The sequence below is a fragment of the Hypomesus nipponensis genome, chromosome 10 (genome assembly GCF_054491055.1).
Source record: "Hypomesus nipponensis isolate SF chromosome 10, ASM5449105v1, whole genome shotgun sequence".
NCBI classification, from domain to species: Eukaryota; Metazoa; Chordata; class Actinopteri; order Osmeriformes; family Osmeridae; genus Hypomesus; species Hypomesus nipponensis.
Window position 1 is genome coordinate 16,517,501 of NC_140370.1, and position 18,326 is coordinate 16,535,826.

Below are 18,326 nucleotides of genomic sequence, written 5' to 3' on the forward strand. Positions count from 1 at the left end.
CAACCATGTCTTCTAGAACCCCTGACGGCGTTCAGCTCACTGAACTACTGTGTAACCATGGTGTTCCGTGGAAGCGGGTTCAGCTGACAGGCAGCTTGTGGTGAGGCTGGCGCGAGGGGTGTTCTAGGACGCTCTCTTACCTGACTGGGAAGTTGTGGTCTGGGTTGATCCTCTCCAGAAGGCTGTAGAGCTGGAGAGGGATGAGAGGAACCAGTTAGACTAGAAGGACACACACACACACACACACACACCCAGGTGCACACACAAACATGCACTCACAGGCAGACACACACCACAAACACACAAACACACACACTCTCTCTCTCTCTCTCTCTCTGACCTCCTGTTGCCTGGTGCCCTCCCTGATGTAGACGCTGGCCAGGTTGGTCACGATGAAGGCCCACAGCTCCTGGTGAGTGGTCAGCTGAAGATACACAGGTCAGAGGTCGTCTGTCTGCCCCCTTGAACTTTTACTCAATTAATCAACCCAGTGTGTGTGCGTGTGTGTGTGTGTGTGTGTGTGTGTGTGGGGACAGGGCTTACCTGCAGGGCTGTGGTAAACTGGGCCTCTGCGTTGTCCATGCAGTTGACTGAGATACAATACAGACCCTAGAAACAGCAGAGACACAGTCAGAACAACACACACACACACACACACACACAGAGACGGCTAGCGTGTGGAAGTGTGTTTGTGTGACTGGGTGTACATTACTGAAAGATAATGTGTGTGCGTGTGAGTCAGTGAATGTGTGTGCGTGTGAGTGAGTGAATGTGTGTGTGTGTGAGTGAGTGAATGTGTGTGCGTGTGAGTGAGTGAATGTGTGTGTGTGTGTGTGAATCAGTGGTTGTGTGTAAAGGGTGGTACTCACTAGTAGTGTGTGAAGCTGGGCTGCGTGGTTGGAGAACAACCTGGGAGACTGCTGACACAGCTGACACACCTGAGAGATCTGCACACACACACACACACACACACACACAACAATAACGTAGCCGACCTCCAAGATTCCTGAAAGGGTTATAGCCATTCATATCCATCCTTTTCACAACCTCTCCCCCCCCCCCCCCCTCCCTCCTCCCCCCTCCTCCCTCCCTCCCTCCCCCTCCTCCCCTCCCTCCCTCCCCCCTCTCCCTCCCTACCTCCTGCAGGGCGGTGGCCTTGTGTCCCGTCACCAGCCGACACATGATGATGTGCTCCAGCAGGATCACCTGGAAGGTGGAGAGGATGGGACTGCTGTCCAGCACTGAAACACACACACACACACACATTAGTGTCCAGCACAGTGACTGACACGGTGGCCCCTCCTCCCTGTCTGTCTAACACTGTACTACACACACACAGCATACTATACTCACTCTTCAGTTTCTCCAGCTGCATCAGAGCTTTGTCTGTGTATTTCTGAGCCTTCTCCAGGTAGCCCGCTTGCATGGAGTGCATGACCGTCACCTTAAAGATAAAACAACACCTTTAACCTCCTTACACCACCCTCCACACCAGATACACCACCCTCCTGCCAGCTACACCACCCTCCTGCCAGCTACACCACCCTCCACACCAGATACACCACCCTCCACACCAGATACACCACCCTCCACACCAGCTACACCACCCTCCTGCCAGCTACACCACCCTCCACACCAGATACACCACCCTCCACACCAGATACACCACCCTCCACGCCAGATACACCACCCTCCACGCCAGATACACCACCCTCCACGCCAGATACACCACCCTCCACGCCAGATACACCACCCTCCTGCCAGATACACCACCCTCCTGCCAGTTACACCACCCTCCACACCAGCTACACCGCCCTCCACACCAGCTACACCGCCCTCCACACCAGCTACACCGCCCTCCACACCAGATACACCACCCTCCACACCAGCTACACCACCCTCCACACCAGCTACACCACCCTCCACACCAGCTACACCACCCTCCTGCCAGATACACCACCCTCCTGCCAGCTACACCACCCTCCACACCAGCTACACCACCCTCCTGCCAGCTACACCACCCTCCACACCAGCTACACCACCCTCCACACCACCCTCCACACCAGCTACACCACCCTCCACACCAGCTACACCACCCTCCTGCCAGCTACACCACCCTCCACACCAGTTACACCACCCTCCTGCCAGCTACACCACCCTCCTGCCAGATACACCACCCTCCTGCCAGCTACACCACCCTCCACACCAGCTACACCACCCTCCTGCCAGCTACACCACCCTCCACACCAGCTACACCACCCTCCACACCAGCTACACCACCCTCCTGCCAGATACACCACCCTCCTGCCAGATACACCACCCTCCTGCCAGATACACCACCCTCCACCCCAGCTACACCACCCTCCACACCAGATACACCACCCTCCACACCAGCTACACCACCCTCCTGCCAGATACACCACCCTCCTGCCAGATACACCACCCTCCACACCAGCTACACCACCCTCCTGCCAGCTACACCACCCTCCTGCCAGTTACACCACCCTCCTGCCAGATACACCACCCTCCTGCCAGCTACACCACCCTCCACACCAGCTACACCACCCTCCACACCAGCTACACCACCCTCCACACCAGATACACCACCCTCCACACCAGTTACACCCCCCTCCACACCAGTTACACCACCCTCCACACCTGATACACCACCCTCCACACCAGCTACACCGCCCTCCACACCAGCTACACCACCCTCCTGCCAGCGTCACACAGGCTCCTCAATGATGTCACGCTGTCCTGTTTTGTTCTTCCTGTTTCTTCTTCCTCACCAGGTAGACGAGCACACACATGTGCTCCTTGGGCAGCCAATGGAAGAGGTCGGCCGGGTTGCTAGGCAGGATCTCGTCGTCGTGGAGTGTGGAGATGGTCTGGATGCACTGCTGCAGCTGCTTCAGACACGGCTTCACACTCTTCACCTGCAACACACACACACACACACACAACCTCAGACACATCATCAGGAGAGAGAGATGGAGAGAGAGAGATGGAGAGAGGTACTAAACTGACAGGCCCCTGGGCAGGCAGGGTGGGCGGGGCGAGCGAGCGTGCGTACCTGCCCTGCGTCCAGGTAGTGTGTGACCTGCAGCACCAGGAAGAACACCCTGAGGGACTCCTTCTGGATGGGGTTCCCCTGCCACGTCTCCACGATGGTCCCACACAGCGTCAGCAGAGGGTGCACCTCGCCCAGCTTCCTCTCCATCAGGAGCAGCTGGGGCACACAGACAGGCAGGCGGGGAGACAGGCAGGCAGGCAGGGAGACAGGCAGGCAGGGACACAGGGAAGCAGGGAGACAGGCAGGCAGGGACACAGGGAAGCAGGGAGACAGGCAGGCAGGGAGACAGGCAGGCAGGGAGACAGGCAGGCAGGGAGACAGGCAGGCAGGGAGACAGGCAGGCAGGGAGACAGGGAAGCAGGGAGACAGGAAGGCAGGAAGGTAGGGAGACAGGGAGGGAGACAAGAAAGACAGTCATTATAAAATAAAGTACCGTTCTTGGGTATCGAGGGTATAGAATGAGGTTGATATTTGCGATGATGCAAACTCACCATCCCTTTACTCAACAGAAACAGGGCTCTGCGTGAGAGAGGAGAGACACAGGAGTCAGATCAGCTGACCAGGCCTTATCGAACTACACAGAGTATTATGGTCTGTCAGGATTAGCAGGGTGAGTATGCGTGGTCCTCTACCTGGTGTACTCAGAGCCCACCACGCGCGCATACTCCGCCCCGACCCCCAGGAGGTCACAGGCTGACACCAGGTCCTTCTCCAGGGTGTGGAGTTGCTGACAGAGACAGACAAAGAGAGATTGAACTCTGACCTGGAACTGAACTTGGACCTACCCACACAGTAGAGCAAAACACCCCAAACACCAGCATTCATGAAAGTAACGTTGACCCTACTTTGGATAAACTTACTTTTGGATAATATTTTTAAATCACGTCAAAGGCTGTTTGAAAATACAAAAAAAAACGTATTGAGACAGAGGTAGGATCCTTGACTGAGGAATGATGGGAGTTCAAGTTCTTACCGCCAGTTGGAACAGCAGTCGACAGTGCCAGTAAGGAGTTTGCTGGGAGATCTGGATAGCCTTCCGCAACAAGGGCTTGGCTGAATCCACCAGGTTCTTCAAACAAGGATGAGACAAGCACAGTTCACTGGTTAGATGGTTTAGTCAACAGTGCCATATCACACCAAATTGACTTGGGAGAAATGTCTGACAATCAGGGGTGTATACAAATAAATAACACAAGAAGTCTAGAGGGCAGGTCTCTACTTGATCGTCTTACTGTTTCCGAGTTCACTTACATGCAAAAGCAGCTCATTGAGGAAAAAGACGACAAAGGGATTACTTATCATTCTGACTACAGTGGCGGTTTCAATCACCAAAAAACTTAAGTGGAAATAACAAACACATTATGTTGACTGAGTCAACAACAATAACGAATTGCGGTGGAGATCTTTAAAACTTGACTATTAGTTTTAATCTGTTCAATTTGAAGATATCGATATCGCCTACCTGTTGGCAGTAGAGCTCTGATAAAAGACTGGCAGCCTCAAATTTGACATCTTCGAACTGGGGAATCTGACATTACTTGTAAAGGAATTCGGCCAAACTTGACTGTTTTAAATAGTGCATGTAGAGTTTTAGAGAAGACAATCAAAGGAGAACAGAAGAATCAAATGCAATTGTAGCGCAGACACGAAGACACAAATTGGTTCTGTCAAAATATGAGCAAAAGGATACTTGTTGTGAAATGAACCACTAAAAAGAAAAACAAACAACTTAGTTAAATCGACAGCAGTTGATATTACGTATGACATTGTGCATTATTTAATATGATTATACAACAATGCACAATGATCAACTTAGCACTAAAGTCGTGTTGGAAAATTCTACGTTCAAAAATGCTAGCAACCACTATGAGATTAGCATCAGCAGTATAGCCAAACTGAGGCCTACGTAACTACATCCACGGTCTTTCCAACAGATCGCTCACCGCTTTCTCCAAGTGACTGCGGGCCAGTTCGGTGTTTTTGGTGTGGTGATATAGAACCGAACCCAGTTGAAGATGCGTTCGGGCCTCTACCCTTTGTGGTGGCTTGAACTGAAACACCGCTTGCAAACAATGAACACATAAGCGGATCTTGGGTGGGCTTGATGTTCGGAAATGTTCTGCAAAGCCGAGTAAGGCTAGATACCAAGGTTCTGGGGCCTCTCCGCTCGTCGCCATTGTGCTGACAACAAAAACAACAACAATCGTCAAGACTGCCCGCTTGGTTTTCCCTTTGGCTCGCCCTCCGAGCGCTGATCTCCGTACAGCTATGCTTTCGTTTTGACGATTGATTATGTTGCTCGTAGGATCCCAGTAGCTGGCCTTGGATCTGTGCAATAGACAAGTCGAGACACGATGTTCCTAAAAGTGAGTTCCCGGGCAGCCCTGCGGTGCACTGCTCTCCCACACTAGTGCAGTTTCAGATTTAAAATAACCGCCTTTTGTATTAATCTTATGTTAATATATCTTTTAATTCATAATTATGGGTGATAATATCTGTCACATGTTTTATAATTTTTTTAACTATCGTTGTAGGTCATTTCCAATGTAAAATACTTTCATTATTAAGATAACATCAAGCGGAACACAACTCAAATGTTTCTCATTAACCGAGACGGTTTAGATGTAGGACTTATTTACGCATTTCTGTATTCAGAAAAACCAGCGTGGCCATCAGTAACAATTGCCAGGGTTTTACGTTAATAGCGTAAACCCCTGTCGTTAGTTCAGGGGCAGGTTGGGCTTGGTTCGTTATCAACTGGCAGCAGCAACCGGGCATCATTGGGCGTTGGTGAGAGATTGTTGTTGTTTTTTCTACCGTAACTGTAAAACTGTAAGCCATTCATGTTAAATTCAGAAAGTCATTCTGTTTCTTGTTAGTTAGCCATGCTGCTATTCCTGGCCTGCGTTGTTCAAGAAACAACTCGTTCTAGTCAGGAATGAAAACGCAAAGCCAGCTACCATCAACACAGCTACAGGGCTAAAATAATCATGTCATGATCTTTTCGCAAACGAGATGCTGTCATTACAGATCTGTTTGAAAGAAATAGCCTGAATCCTTGATCATGGCGCTACGCCGGATAACCCAAGAAACCTTCGATGCGGTTGTCAAGGAAAACATTGAGGAGTTCGACATGAACCGCGACGAGGCACTGCGGGAAGCAGTGGAACAATTTCAGTCTCAAGGTAAGACTGAAATGTGACAGGTTGTTACTCACACAGATACACAACCCTATATTCTCCTCTTCTACAGTTACGTGGCCCGGTGGAAACTAACAGCGGTGTGCAGCATGACGTTAAACAATCGCCTAGCAACATGTTCCCCCTCTAATCCTCAGGTGTGGACCTGAGCTGTATAGTTCAGGCTGTACCGACAACCGTGTCTGATGAGCAAGACGAACAATCTCACGAGGTCCTACAGGTCTGTCTGAATCCTAACTGCTTTATGCTCAGCCAATGATATCACACACTCCACACCTTATTACAATTGTTTGGGAAATCAGTCCGTCGTCACCAATACTGATAAGTTTATAATCGAAACACTTTTATTTGTCCCAGAGGGGCGAATTGCTGAGACATATTAGTAATACTAGTACAGCAAGCAACACAATACAGGAAGAAAAGTACTAATGAACCCCCTCATCCTCTGGTGTACCCAGGCCCTGGAATCCCTCCAGATAGCCCAGACCTCCAGCGGGCCCTCGGATACCCGCGTCACCGAGGAGCTACAACGTTTCACCCAGCAATGTTCGCTCGGCTTTGCCCAGAGACACCTGGCGGCCCAGAAGCAAGCCTACCCCGTCATCCTGTCCACCTGCCGGGCCTCCCTGGGGGGTCCGGCCTCCTGCTGGCCTCCCTGACCGCTCTGGCCTCGCTGATGGACGGACAGCCCGACCTGCTGGACCCAGCGGGCCGTGAGCTCCTGGTGAGTGTGCTGGCTGCTCACAGAGACGACCCCGACGTGACGTGCGTGGCCGTGCGCGTTGTGCGGCACTGCTGCCTGAAGCACGAGCAGAACCGGCAGGATCTGGTGAAGGCCGGCGTGCTGGCGCTGCTGGTCGACGCCCTGGCGCAGCACGCAGCGCGCGCCAGCCTGGTCAGGGAGGCATGTCTGGCGCTGCGGGTTATGACCTTCGATGACGACATCAGGGTCACGTTTGGGAACGCTCACGAGCACGCCAAGATGATCGTTCTGGAACACGGCGGGCTGAAGGTGCTTATCGAGGCGGCGAAAGGTGAGAGCCTGCAGTCTGCGGGGGGGGGGGGGGGGGGTTCTATGGACGGAGAGAAGACAAATATTTCATGGTCAAATGTTCACCGTATTTCAGGGAAAGCGTTCTTTTGGTGCCTAGGTTTCATGGAGGCTAGGAAAGCACTTTTTTAATTTAGCAGACGCTCTTATCCAGAGCGACTTACAGTAAGTACAGGGACATTCCCCGAGGCAAGTAGGGTGAAGTGCCTTGCCCAAGGACACAACGACATTTGGCACGACTGGGAATCCAAACGGCAACCTTCTGTTTACTAACCCGATTCCCTAACCGCTCAGCCACCTGACTCCCTACACATGTGTTCTTTAAATGTGTGTCCCTCCGTCCCAGCCCACCCTGAAAACACGGCGGTGCTGAGCGAGCTGTGTGCCACGCTGTCACGCCTGGCCGTGAGGAACGAGTTCTGTCAGGACATCTGTGACCTCGGGGGGTTGAAGTTCATGATGAGCCTGTTGGCAGAGGGCATGGATTCCCAGGTGAGAACCGGCTCAGGGGAGATGGGTTGGCTGAAACAGTAGGGCAGCCTCGTAAACTGGTGCCCTGGTTATCAAGGATGTATATGTGTATATGCATAGAGCAGTATGACATCTCTTTGGGATTGTAAATCGAATAAACTACAAAGTCTACCTGAGCCTGTGTGTTGCTGTGTGGGAAGCCATGGCTTCAGGACTGGGTAACGTAGTCCTACCTGTGTGTCTGCGGTCCTCTCAGGAGCTGGTCCGCCAGCTGCTGAGTGCGCTGAGGGCCATAGCGGGGAACGATGATGTGAAGGACGCCATTGTGAATGCAGGCGGAGTGGAGCTCATCGTCATCGCCATGAACAGACACATTACTAACGCACAGGTGAGAGGGAGAGGGAGGGAGAGAGAGGGAGGGAGAGGGAGAGAGGGAGAGAGAGAGAGGGAGTGGGAGGGGGAAAGAGAGGGAGTGGGAGAGAGAGGGAGTGGGAGGGGGAGGGGAAGAGAGAGAGAGAGAGAGAGGGAGAGGGAGGGGGAGAGAGAGAGAGAGGGGGAGGGGGAGAGAGAGAGAGAGAGAGAGAGAGAGGGAGAGTGAGGGGGAGGGGGAGAGTGTGTGTGACAAAACACAGCTGTTCTTTGGTTCCTCATGGTGCCGTTGTTGACCCTCTGCAGGTGTGTGACCAGGGCTGCGCCTCGCTTAGCGTGCTGGCGCTCCGGAAACCCAGCAACTGCGGAGTCATCATGGACGAGGGCGGGGCGATGGCTGCCCTGCAGGCCATGAAGACACACCCCCAGGACGTCAATGTGCAGGTAGCCCCGCCCCTCTTTCCCCTACCTCACATCTCAACCACACGCTCTTCACAAGTCACATTGGCCGGGTTTCACAGATTTTTTAAGAAGCTCTTAACGCCAACAGCTTCTTAGGAGCGTTCTAAGAGCGTTCTAGAGCGTTCTTAGAACGCTCCTAAGAAGCTCTTAGCGTTAAGAGCTTCTTAACTAATATGGGAAACCCGGCCATTAACTTTACCTGGGATCGCTTTCATTTATGGCTGTTGAATGACGGTCTGTTCTGTTTACAAGTGAAAAGGGAGACGTGTCGTCATGTGGTTTGTGTTTGTTTTCAAATGTACGAGTGCTGTCATCGATCGCTTGTAAATGACAACAAAAATACTTCACGTGTTCCACTCACCTACTTCCATCTTCAGTCATGTGACCCTCCTCTTCCTGTTCCTGTTGTCCATACTGTCTGAAGACACTTCCTGTTTCCTGTCCCCAGAAACAGGCGTGCATGCTGCTGAGGAACATGGTGGCTCGCATGCAGAAGCTCACCCAGCCCATTCTGGAGATGGGAGCGGAGGCCCTGATCAGCCAGGCGCTGGCGACCCACCAGGACTGCCACGACGTGGGCCGCGCCGCCCTGCGAGACCTGGGTTGCCAAGTGGAGCTCCGGGAGCTGTGGACGGGCAAGAAGGGGAGCCTCACCAACTGACCGGCCTGGTGGTCTGGGGCGTCTGCCTACCCTGATGTGAGAGAGAGAGAGAGAGAGAGAGGGGGAGAGGGAGAGGGAGAGGGAGAGGGAGAGGGAGAGGGAGAGGGAGAGGGAGAGGGAGAGGGGGAGGGGGAGGGGGAGGGGGAGGGGGAGAGGGAGAGGGAGAGGGAGAGGGAGAGGGAGAGGGAGAGGGAGAGAGAGAGAGAGAGAGAGAGAGAGAGATTTATGCTTCACCACTTACATGAGGTCTTGGTTGTGTGAAGAGTGATGTTCTGCAAGGGTCTCTGTAAGGGTCAGTTGTAAGGGTCTCTGTAAGGGTCTCTGTAAATGGTCTCAACATTTCCTTAAAGCCCTGTCCTCTCGCTGTAGATACGATGCACACCAGGCAGTGTACAGTCCCAGGGCACGAGCTGTAGTCTTACACAGTACTAGGTTTATAGGTGTCAAGGCATATGGCTCCTACAGTTTGTGTTTTTATTGAATCTGTATGTATAAAATCTTGATTTGTTATTTTTGGCTGTAGGTTGCATCTGACACATCGATTTCAAACAAGTGTGTTTCAGGCAACGGGCCGATTATGAAGTGTACAGGTCCTTCACTGTGGTGATCGTTGGTTATCAGTTCGTTTCAATTCTGTTTCTGCAAACTTGGACGTTTTTGTTCTACTGTGTACTCAATGCCTTAGGATTCTCAATGCACGTGAGCCCACACATCCCGTACCAAGCTGGAATCACATGTGTACACTAACATTCAAGTTCAGCGTTTTAATAGCTGTGTTCGACTTCATGCAGCGCCGGCGTCGCCTGCAGCCACCTGCAGCCCGGCTGACTTGAAGTAGCCAATGGCATTGTCAGCTTCAAGACAGCCGGCTGCAGCCGACTATCGGCGCCGCCGGCGCTGCATAAAGTCGAATACACATAATATTATTTATTACCTGCTGCGATTCTGTAAATGTAAAACTGGAAACTTCGCATACTTACGTGTTCATTTCTAGAGTTATGTTTACAACTTGCATGCCAAAACAATAAAACAACTATACGAACTGTTGTGTATTTTGTTTTGTGAATGTGTGAATATGCTTTCCTAACTGCACAAAGGGACAAAAATCTTAAGAAAAAAAGAGGCGAATTTCACGTTTTTTTTCTTTGTACACGCCCCTCGAATGGACCTATCCAGGCATGCGCTACCACCCACTGACTTCAACTCCCAGAATTCCGTTGTACTCGCCCTTGTCAAACCAGCCACGACCGTTGTCAGTCTAGCAGAACAGCATGGAAGTGTTCAGACACGCCAAGTCAGTTGGGGCAGTGGAACAGCAAAAAAAAGTGTTCTTCCAGGTTCGAAACATGTTACAACCCCAAATTAAGTACACCTTGTAAAGTTTGTTTTTCGAAGAACGTTAATAGGTTTTGAGCAATTTATCAGCTAGCTTATGCTAGCTTGTTAGCAGACTAGCTAATGCTTGCTAACGTACAGTATTTGTGTGTAAAATAGTTGCGAACTTTACACCTAAATACACTCAGACAGTCAAAGAGCCTTGTCCCTCCGTTCCGCAATAATAGAAAAACTAAGCTGAATTAGATCTACGACCAAAACAAGAGGAATCTACAGGTGGTGTGAAGATAGCGACAAGGTAAGAGCTTTTTTGGGGTTTAGGGTTAGAATGCTGATAATCTCTAACTTGCTAGTTGCTGAACACCTACATTCTTAGCTAGCCACACAGCCCAATCGAAGCGCGCTTGGGATGTATCGAAAAGAGAAGCGAGACAGCTATCTGTCATTGCCAACCTATTATAGACAAAACACGTCAGTTTGAGATAAGTCACCAGTGTTGCTTTCCAGCTAGACACCAATCTGTCAAAAGTGAGCTTCGTGTCAGAAAGAATAAAGCATGAGATTAGACGTGTCCTGAAACACATTTTGTATATTAATAGCTCTTGAAACTTCCTACAGCCTTGCTAGATAGGCTAGGAATGTATTTCACACTTACTTACACCCGCCCTGTCACGATCACAGTGATGGACACATCCTAACCTTTCAAGGTCTGTGGTATGTATTACAAAACCGTTCTCTGGGTTATGACCTTATGGCATGTACGAGGAAACGCGCACGACTAAAGATGCACCCATTTAACAAACTCATTCACGGAGAAAACCAGAAAAGCCTCTTGCCTACAGTGAAGCTTCGTGGGTGTGGTGCGTTTATGCTACAGCTCTCTATGCTGTGAGTTAGTGACTCACATGCTCTGAATCATGACAATGCCCTAGACTTAAAACAGGCAGCAATAGGTCCCCTTAACCTTTTACCCTAAGACCATCTTCACCACAGCGAGGGTTCTTCCCTTTGGCACTTATTTGGTTTTTCACAATGTATGCTTCATGTTTTGGCTGCTTGCAATGTTTGGGACTACCTCGTTGTTATGATCAGTGACCTATGCTCTTTTGTAAAGCTCTCTCTTGGAAGTCGCTTTGGATAAAAGTGTCTGCTAAATGCATAAATGTAAATGTGCTGTGTCATGGCAGTTAACCAGATGACTGCTTCTGTGTCAGTTAATGAGGGCTTGCAGTCATTCATTCTCAAACATCTTTCCCTGAGTAATTGTTGGGTGTTAGAAGTAGCAACATGTTTTTTTGAACCTTCCCCTACTAGACTGGCCTTGGTGTCTCTATAACATCTAGTTAGGCATTACATCATAATCTGGTTCAGTTTTTAAAGCAGCGGTAGCTTTCTTCATAACGTAGGCTTACATGAGCATGAGACCTTGGAAATGGATGAGTGATGTGGCAGACTGCCTATGCTGTTCCTACTGTGTGTGTGTCTGTGTTATTGTAGAGGTATGAGACCTGTGAGAGGAGTTCTGTAAATGGATCTTCATTGATAGATGAGCAAGCAGAGATAGGAGAGAAGGGAGATAGAGGAGAGAAGGGAGATAAAGAGGAGAGAAGGGAGATAGAGAGGAGAGAAGGGAGATAGAGAGGAGAGAAGGGAGATAGAGAGGAGAGAAGGGAGATAGAGAGAGGAGAGAAGGGAGATAGAGGAGAGATGGGAGATAGAGGAGAGAGAAGGGAGATAGAGAGGAGAGAAGGGAGATAGAGAGAGGAGAGAAGGGAGATAGAGAGGAGAGAAGGGAGATAGAGAGAGGAGAGAAGGGAGATAGAGAGAGGAGAGAAGGGAGATAAAGAGGAGAGAAGGGAGATAGAGAGGAGAGAAGGGAGATAGAGAGAGGAGAGAAGGGAGATAGAGAGAGGAGAGAAGGGGTGAGTGAAAGCCAGAGAGAGGATAAGATTGTGGGAATAGCAGAGAAGAAGAAAAGGGGTGAAATAGAGTAGATCTGTGGAGTGAGGGAAGGGAGGGTGGGGGGGGGGGTGACACAGAAGGTGAGGGGGGGGCAGGAGGAGAAGGGGGTATTTAAGTGTTCCTCTCCAGACTCTGGCTGGAAGCCACGGCTGCCTGGATGCAAACACAAGTTGCCCCTAACAACCCCAGGGTCTCCAAGAGCCTCTGTTTGCTGTCCTTCCAGAGGCATCTCTTCCCTCGCCCCTCCTGCGTGTCTCTCTCCCTGCCGGTCGTCTGGGTTCGGGCTGGGTTGCCAGTAGTTACTGATTGTGCAGCTTTTTTGGATAATATAGAATATTTCTTAGAGTTAACTCTGAGAATGATTAATATTTGGGCAATTATTTAGTCCTGGTAATGTAGTCCAGGTGCTGTTTGTCCTGTGTGTAAGTGTGTATGGTGTGTGTGAGTGTATTCAGCTTGTGTTTGTCTGTGTGTAAGTGTGTATGGTGTGTGTGAGTGTATTCAGCTTGTGTGTGTTGTACTGCCAACAAGGGTTGTGTTGGATGTGTGGGATTGTGCTGTGTGAGGCAAACATTAGGAGCAGTCGTTTGTGCATGTGAATGTGTGACATGAACCCATGACGTGTGAGGGTATGTGTCTGTTTGGCGTGTGTCTGTTTGGCGTGTGTCTGTTTGGTGTGCGTGGGTGCGTCAGCAAAGCCTCCTGCTACGTCACCCCCCCCCCCCCCCACACACACACACACACACACACACACACACACACACCTTTCACCCAGATCTGGGTGTCAGGAGCAGAGGTATCCACAGATGGCGCTGCTAGCATGCTGCTATCTTACCCTGTCACAGATGGCGCTGCTAGCATGCTGCTATCTTACCCTGTCACAGATGGCGCTGCTAGCATGCTGCTATCTTACCCTGTCACAGATGGCGCTGCTAGCATGCTGCTATCTTACCCTGTCACAGATGGCGCTGCTAGCATGCTGCTATCTTACCCTGTCACAGATGGCGCTGCTAGCATGCTGCTATCTTACCCTGTCACAGATGGCGCTGCTAGCATGCTGCTATCTTACCCTGTCACTTTTTATAGCCCTGAAATGTAGGCCAGCCGTACTGAGGGACAACTGTCTCTGAAGTTAGCTGAGTAATGGTGCTGTCATAGTCAAGCGTCCGGAAGAAACAGGCCTATTGTATTTCACTGTACCTCATTTAGCTCCACAGGAATGAGAAAGGAAGAGGGGGGTGGGGGGGGGGGGGGAGAGGGGGTAGTTGATATCACATCGGATCTGTCAGTTGTTTCTATTTGACTGCTTTAAAACAATAAACAACAAACAGCCCTCTCGGAACTTCAGAGCTCCTCCAGCGCTCTAGAAGGCGGAATGCGAGCAGAACAAGACCCCACAAGACTCTCCTCTGTTTGGGGCTCAGCGCTGGGGGCTCAGCCTCAGCAGTAACACTGTTGCGTAAGGACTGAGGCCCGGGCCTTCTGCTCGTTCAGCCTCCCCTGAATGTAAAGCTCCTGGTGAGATCTTTATGGAGCGGGCTCAGTCCATCATCCACTGATCTCTCTGTTGGTAGGGCTGTGCTGGGGTCAGCAGGGCTGGGCTAGGAGGGACTGGAGGCATCGCTGAGGTTCACTCATGTGCTCTCTGTCCTGCCTCTGTCACATGGGCTGCTGCTGTTCATGGTAACAAGATTTATCTATTTTAAGTTCTTCATTGCTTTAATTTTCTCTCTTACTCTCCCCCCTCTATGCCTCCTCAATTCCCACCTCTCTCTCTTTCTCTCCCTCATTCTCTCTCTCTCTCTCTCTCTCTCTCTCTCTCTCTCTCTCTCTCTCTCTCTCTCTCTCTCTCTCTCTCTCTCTCTCTCTCTCTCTCTCTCTCTCTCTCTCTCTCTCTCTCTCTCTCTCTCTCTCTCTCTCTCTCTCTCTCTCTCTCTCTCTCTCTCTCTCTCTCTCTCTCTCCTCTCTCTCTCTCTCTCTCTCTCTCTCTCTCTCCCTCCTTCTCTTTATCTCTCTCTCTGTCTCTCTCTCTCTCCCACTCCTCCATTAGTTAGCAGTATCTGGCGGCGTCGCCCCCTGGTGTCCAGTGTGCATGGTTGCGGGGCGGGGCAGGCCTGTGTAGTCCCTGGGCATGGGGACTGGAGTCCAGGAGGGGCAGGAGGCACTCAGGCAGGAAGAGAGGCTGCCACTGGCCTCCTCCAGCCAATCAGAGGTAAGCAACACCCCCTTGTCATCCAATAAGGGGTAAACATGATCCCCTAATCATCCAATCAGAGGTAAACATCATCCCTTTATCATCCAATCAGAGGTAATTGTGTCGTTGACTCGTTACCTTTCTGTTAGTATGCAGTCCTACAAGGATGCATGCTGTAACATGTAGTGTTAAGATAGTACTGGAAGAATCAGAAAAGGCTTTAATCGCCATGAACAGACAAGGTCACACACAAGGTCACCCGGAGCGCAGCCCTTAGCAGAATGAGGCTGCGTATGTGTGTTTAGGTGTGTGTGTGTGTTTAGGCGTGTGTGTGTGTTTAGGTGTGTGCATGTGTGTGTGTGTGTGTTTAGGTGTGTGTGTGTGTGTTCAGGTGTATCACAGTCAAACAACAAGTGGAGGTGTTCAGTGTCAGAAAGGTGCTGGAATTCACCCCTTCCTGAGCTGTAACTCACTTCAGTATCCACGAAGAAGAGAGTGTTTGGTTACACCCTAACAGCTTGTACCCTGTCTGTCATACGGTGATGACACACGTGTGTGTGTGTGTGTGTGTGTGTGTAGACTCGTACGGTGCTGAACTCCCTGTTGTCTGGGGCTCTGGCTGGTGCTGTTGCTAAGACAGTCGTAGCTCCTCTGGACAGAACCAAGATCATCTTCCAAGGTAGGAGAACCGTCTCACACACACACATACACACTCTCACACACACACATACACACTCTCACACACACACATACACACTCTCACACACACACACACACACTCTCACACACACACATACACACTCTCACACACACACACACACACTCTCACACACACACATACACACTCTCACACACACACATACACACTCTCACACACACACATACACACTCTCACACACACTACGTCTACACACTCCTTTCTCACACACAGTCACACACCACATAAATGTACCCAAGTCATTTTTGTACCCCAGTCTAACCCGAACCCAACTCCATGCAACAAAAAAATGTGAAGTGACTTTTATTTTAATCTACTTCAGCCTCTTATTAATGATTATTATTGGATGTTCTTGATGTTGCAGTGTCCTCAGCCAGATTCTCTGCCAAGGTGAGTTATGAGGAACAGGCATCCTACGAACACCTATCAATGTTTTGATTAGTTTATCTCTTGACGAGCAGAACTAACTGCCCCCCTCCAGTGCTGGATGTGGTGGTGTATTGACTAACTGCCCCCCTCCAGTGCTGGATGTGGTGGTGTATTGACTAACTGCCCCCCTCCAGTGCTGGATGTGGTGGTGTATTGACTAACTGCCCCCCTCCAGTGCTGGATGTGGTGGTGTATTGACTAACTGCCCCCCTCCAGTGCTGGATGTGGTGGTGTATTGACTAACTGCCCCCCTCCAGTGCTGGATGTGGTGGTGTATTGACTAACTGCCCCCCTCCAGTGCTGGATGTGGTGGTGTATTGACTAACTGCCCCCCTCCAGTGCTGGATGTGGTGGTGTATTGACTAATTGCCCCCTGCAGGAGGCCTACAGGCTGATCTACAGGACCTACCTCCAGGATGGCTTCCTCAGCCTGTGGAGGGGCAACTCTGCCACCATGGTGAGGGTCATCCCCTACGCTGCCATCCAGTTCTGCGCCCATGAACAGTACAAGAGGCTGCTGGGGGAGTACTACAACTTCCAGGGGAAGTGAGTCTCCACCGGGGGAGGGGGGGAGGGGGAGGGGGGTCAGATTGGGGGGGGTCGTTCGTGACGTGTTGACAACATTGTAACTGCTCTGTGTTGTGTCGTCCAGAGTCCTGCCGCCGTTGCCTAGGTTACTGGCGGGGTCCATGGCGGGCACCACGGCGGCCATGCTGACCTACCCCCTGGACATGGTCCGAGCCAGGATGGCTGTCACACCCAAGGAGATGTAAGATCTCTCTCTCTCTCTCTCTCTCTCTCTCTGTCTCTCTCTCTCCCTGTTTCTCTCTCTGTCTCTCTCTCTCTCTCTCTGTTTCTCTCTCTGTCTCTGTCTCTCTCTCTCTCTCTCTCTGTCTCTGTCTCTCTCTCTCTCTCTCTCTCTCTCTCTCTCTCTCTCTGTCTCTCTCTCTGTCTCTCTCTCTCTCTGTCTCTCTCTCTCTCTCTCTCTCTCTGTTTATTTCTCTCTCTCTGTCTCTCTCTCTCTCTCTCTGTTTCTCTCTCTGTCTCTGTCTCTCTCTCTCTGTCTCTCTCTCTCTCTCCCGCTCTGTATCCATCTCTCCCCTGGTCACACCAGCCTGTCTGTCCCCCAGGTACAGTAACATCATGCATGTGTTTGTGCGTATCTCCCGGGAGGAGGGGCTGAAGACTCTATACCGAGGGTTCACCCCCACCATCCTGGGCGTGGTCCCCTACGCCGGCCTCAGCTTCTACACCTACGAGACCCTCAAGAAGCTGCACGCAGGTACGCCTGTCTGCCTGTCTGACTGTGTGACTGTCTGTCCGTCTATCTGACTGTCTGTGTCTGCCTGTCTAACTATCTGTCTGTCTGTCTGTCTGCCTGCCTGTGTCTGCCTGTCTGTCTGACTGCATATGTGTCTGTCTGTCTCATTCTCTCTGTACATCTTTTGCTTATGCTACGCCATAACCATCTCTTTCTCTCCCTCCCCCTCCCTCCCCCCTGTCCCCCTCCCTCCCCCCTCCAGAGCGGACCGGGCGTTCCCAGCCACACTCCTACGAGCGCCTCGCCTTCGGAGCCTGCGCTGGACTCCTTGGCCAATCAGCTTCCTACCCTCTGGACGTGGTTCGGCGGCGCATGCAGACGGCGGGCGTGACGGGCCACTCGTACGGCAGCGTGCTGGGCACCATGAGGGACATCGTGGCGGAGGAGGGCGTGGTCAGGGGCCTCTACAAGGGCCTCAGCATGAACTGGGTGAAGGGCCCCGTCGCCGTGGGGATCAGCTTCACGACCTTTGACATGACTCAGATCCTGCTGAAGAAGCTGCATCAGCTGGGATACACGGCCCGCTAGGAGGAGAGGAGGAGAGGGGAGGGGAGGGGGAGAGGAGGAGAGGGGAGGAGGAGAGGGGAGGGGGGGTGGGTGGAGAGGAGTTCAAACTCATAGCACTCTTAATGCTGGAGGTAGTCTCTCACATACAGAGACAGTCTGAACAAAGTGTGTGTGAGTGTGTGTGTTAGTGTTAGAGGGTCTGGTGCTTGGAGGACCGTGGTGTTTGTCTCCTGTCATGTACAGGTAAAACCTGATGTGCAATATGCTTGGTGAACAGGAAGCCAACTACCCTCGCTAAACCTTCACCTCAACTCCCAAGCCCTCCTGTGTGTGTGTGTGTGTGTGTGTGTGTGTGTGTATGCCGACCGCTTGCCTTGTCTTGCCTTGTGTGTCTGTACGTGAAGGGGGATGTTTGTTTTGACTCTCTCATACCTGGATGAAGAACTCCCCCACACCTGGAGGGATGCTTGATTTGACTCACGCCCCATGACATTTAATATGTGTGTGTTTGTTTTTATTTGAAGGAATTATACCAAAGGATATATATATATAGGCACTTGTAATTGTAAAAAG

General features: G+C 51.2%; 3 protein-coding genes across 4 annotated transcripts in view; 2 read left to right on the forward strand and 1 right to left on the reverse strand.

Moving 5' to 3' along the window:
• Nucleotides 1-6,347, reverse strand: part of mau2 (MAU2 sister chromatid cohesion factor) — a 9,510-nt gene extending 3,163 nt beyond the window's left edge. The window contains exons 1-15 of one of the 2 annotated variants that reach the window (XM_084707109.1): nt 6,291-6,347; nt 5,017-5,254; nt 4,764-4,781; nt 4,536-4,601; nt 4,047-4,142; nt 3,706-3,800; nt 3,565-3,592; nt 3,074-3,229; nt 2,790-2,936; nt 1,354-1,444; nt 1,138-1,241; nt 870-947; nt 544-609; nt 341-424; nt 141-190 (exon numbers count right to left, since the gene is read on the reverse strand). In XM_084707109.1, coding sequence (XP_084563235.1) covers nt 141-190; nt 341-424; nt 544-609; nt 870-947; nt 1,138-1,241; nt 1,354-1,444; nt 2,790-2,936; nt 3,074-3,229; nt 3,565-3,592; nt 3,706-3,800; nt 4,047-4,142; nt 4,536-4,601; nt 4,764-4,781; nt 5,017-5,250 — 1,313 coding nt within the window. In that variant the 5' untranslated portion in view covers nt 5,251-5,254; nt 6,291-6,347. Of the gene's footprint in view, nt 1-140; nt 191-340; nt 425-543; nt 610-869; nt 948-1,137; nt 1,242-1,353; nt 1,445-2,789; nt 2,937-3,073; nt 3,230-3,564; nt 3,593-3,705; nt 3,801-4,046; nt 4,143-4,535; nt 4,602-4,763; nt 4,782-5,016; nt 5,432-6,290 lie in introns of those variants that run through there. The other variant, XM_084707108.1, reaches the window with a different exon arrangement.
• On the forward strand, nt 5,694-9,353 carry LOC146272008 (armadillo repeat-containing protein 6-like). The gene is given in 9 exon segments (XM_084707110.1): nt 5,694-5,863; nt 6,104-6,258; nt 6,411-6,493; nt 6,732-6,900; nt 6,903-7,307; nt 7,671-7,816; nt 8,052-8,183; nt 8,471-8,608; nt 9,075-9,353. Coding segments are annotated over 8 exon segments (1,407 nt in total). The 5' UTR covers nt 5,694-5,863; nt 6,104-6,137; the 3' UTR covers nt 9,288-9,353.
• A 1,153-nt stretch (nt 9,354-10,506) lies between these two features.
• slc25a42 (solute carrier family 25 member 42) lies at nt 10,507-17,805 on the forward strand. The gene is made up of 9 exons (XM_084707111.1): nt 10,507-10,624; nt 10,850-10,920; nt 14,635-14,796; nt 15,358-15,457; nt 15,861-15,886; nt 16,305-16,471; nt 16,578-16,694; nt 17,056-17,207; nt 17,449-17,805. Exons 3-9 carry the CDS (start codon nt 14,716-14,718, stop codon nt 17,772-17,774), a joined length of 969 nt encoding a protein of 322 aa, XP_084563237.1. The 5' UTR covers nt 10,507-10,624; nt 10,850-10,920; nt 14,635-14,715; the 3' UTR covers nt 17,775-17,805.
• Nucleotides 17,806-18,326: the final 521 nt, after the last annotated feature.

Coding starts and splice junctions, on each gene's coding strand:
- slc25a42 (XM_084707111.1), top strand. CDS start 14,716: ATGGGGACTGGAGTCCAGGAGGGGCAGGAGGCACTCAGGCAGGAAGAG. Junction 14,797..15,357: donor CCTCCTCCAGCCAATCAGAG/GTAAGCAACACC, acceptor GTGTGTGTGTAG/ACTCGTACGGTGCTGAACTC. Junction 15,458..15,860: donor AACCAAGATCATCTTCCAAG/GTAGGAGAACCG, acceptor TTGATGTTGCAG/TGTCCTCAGCCAGATTCTCT.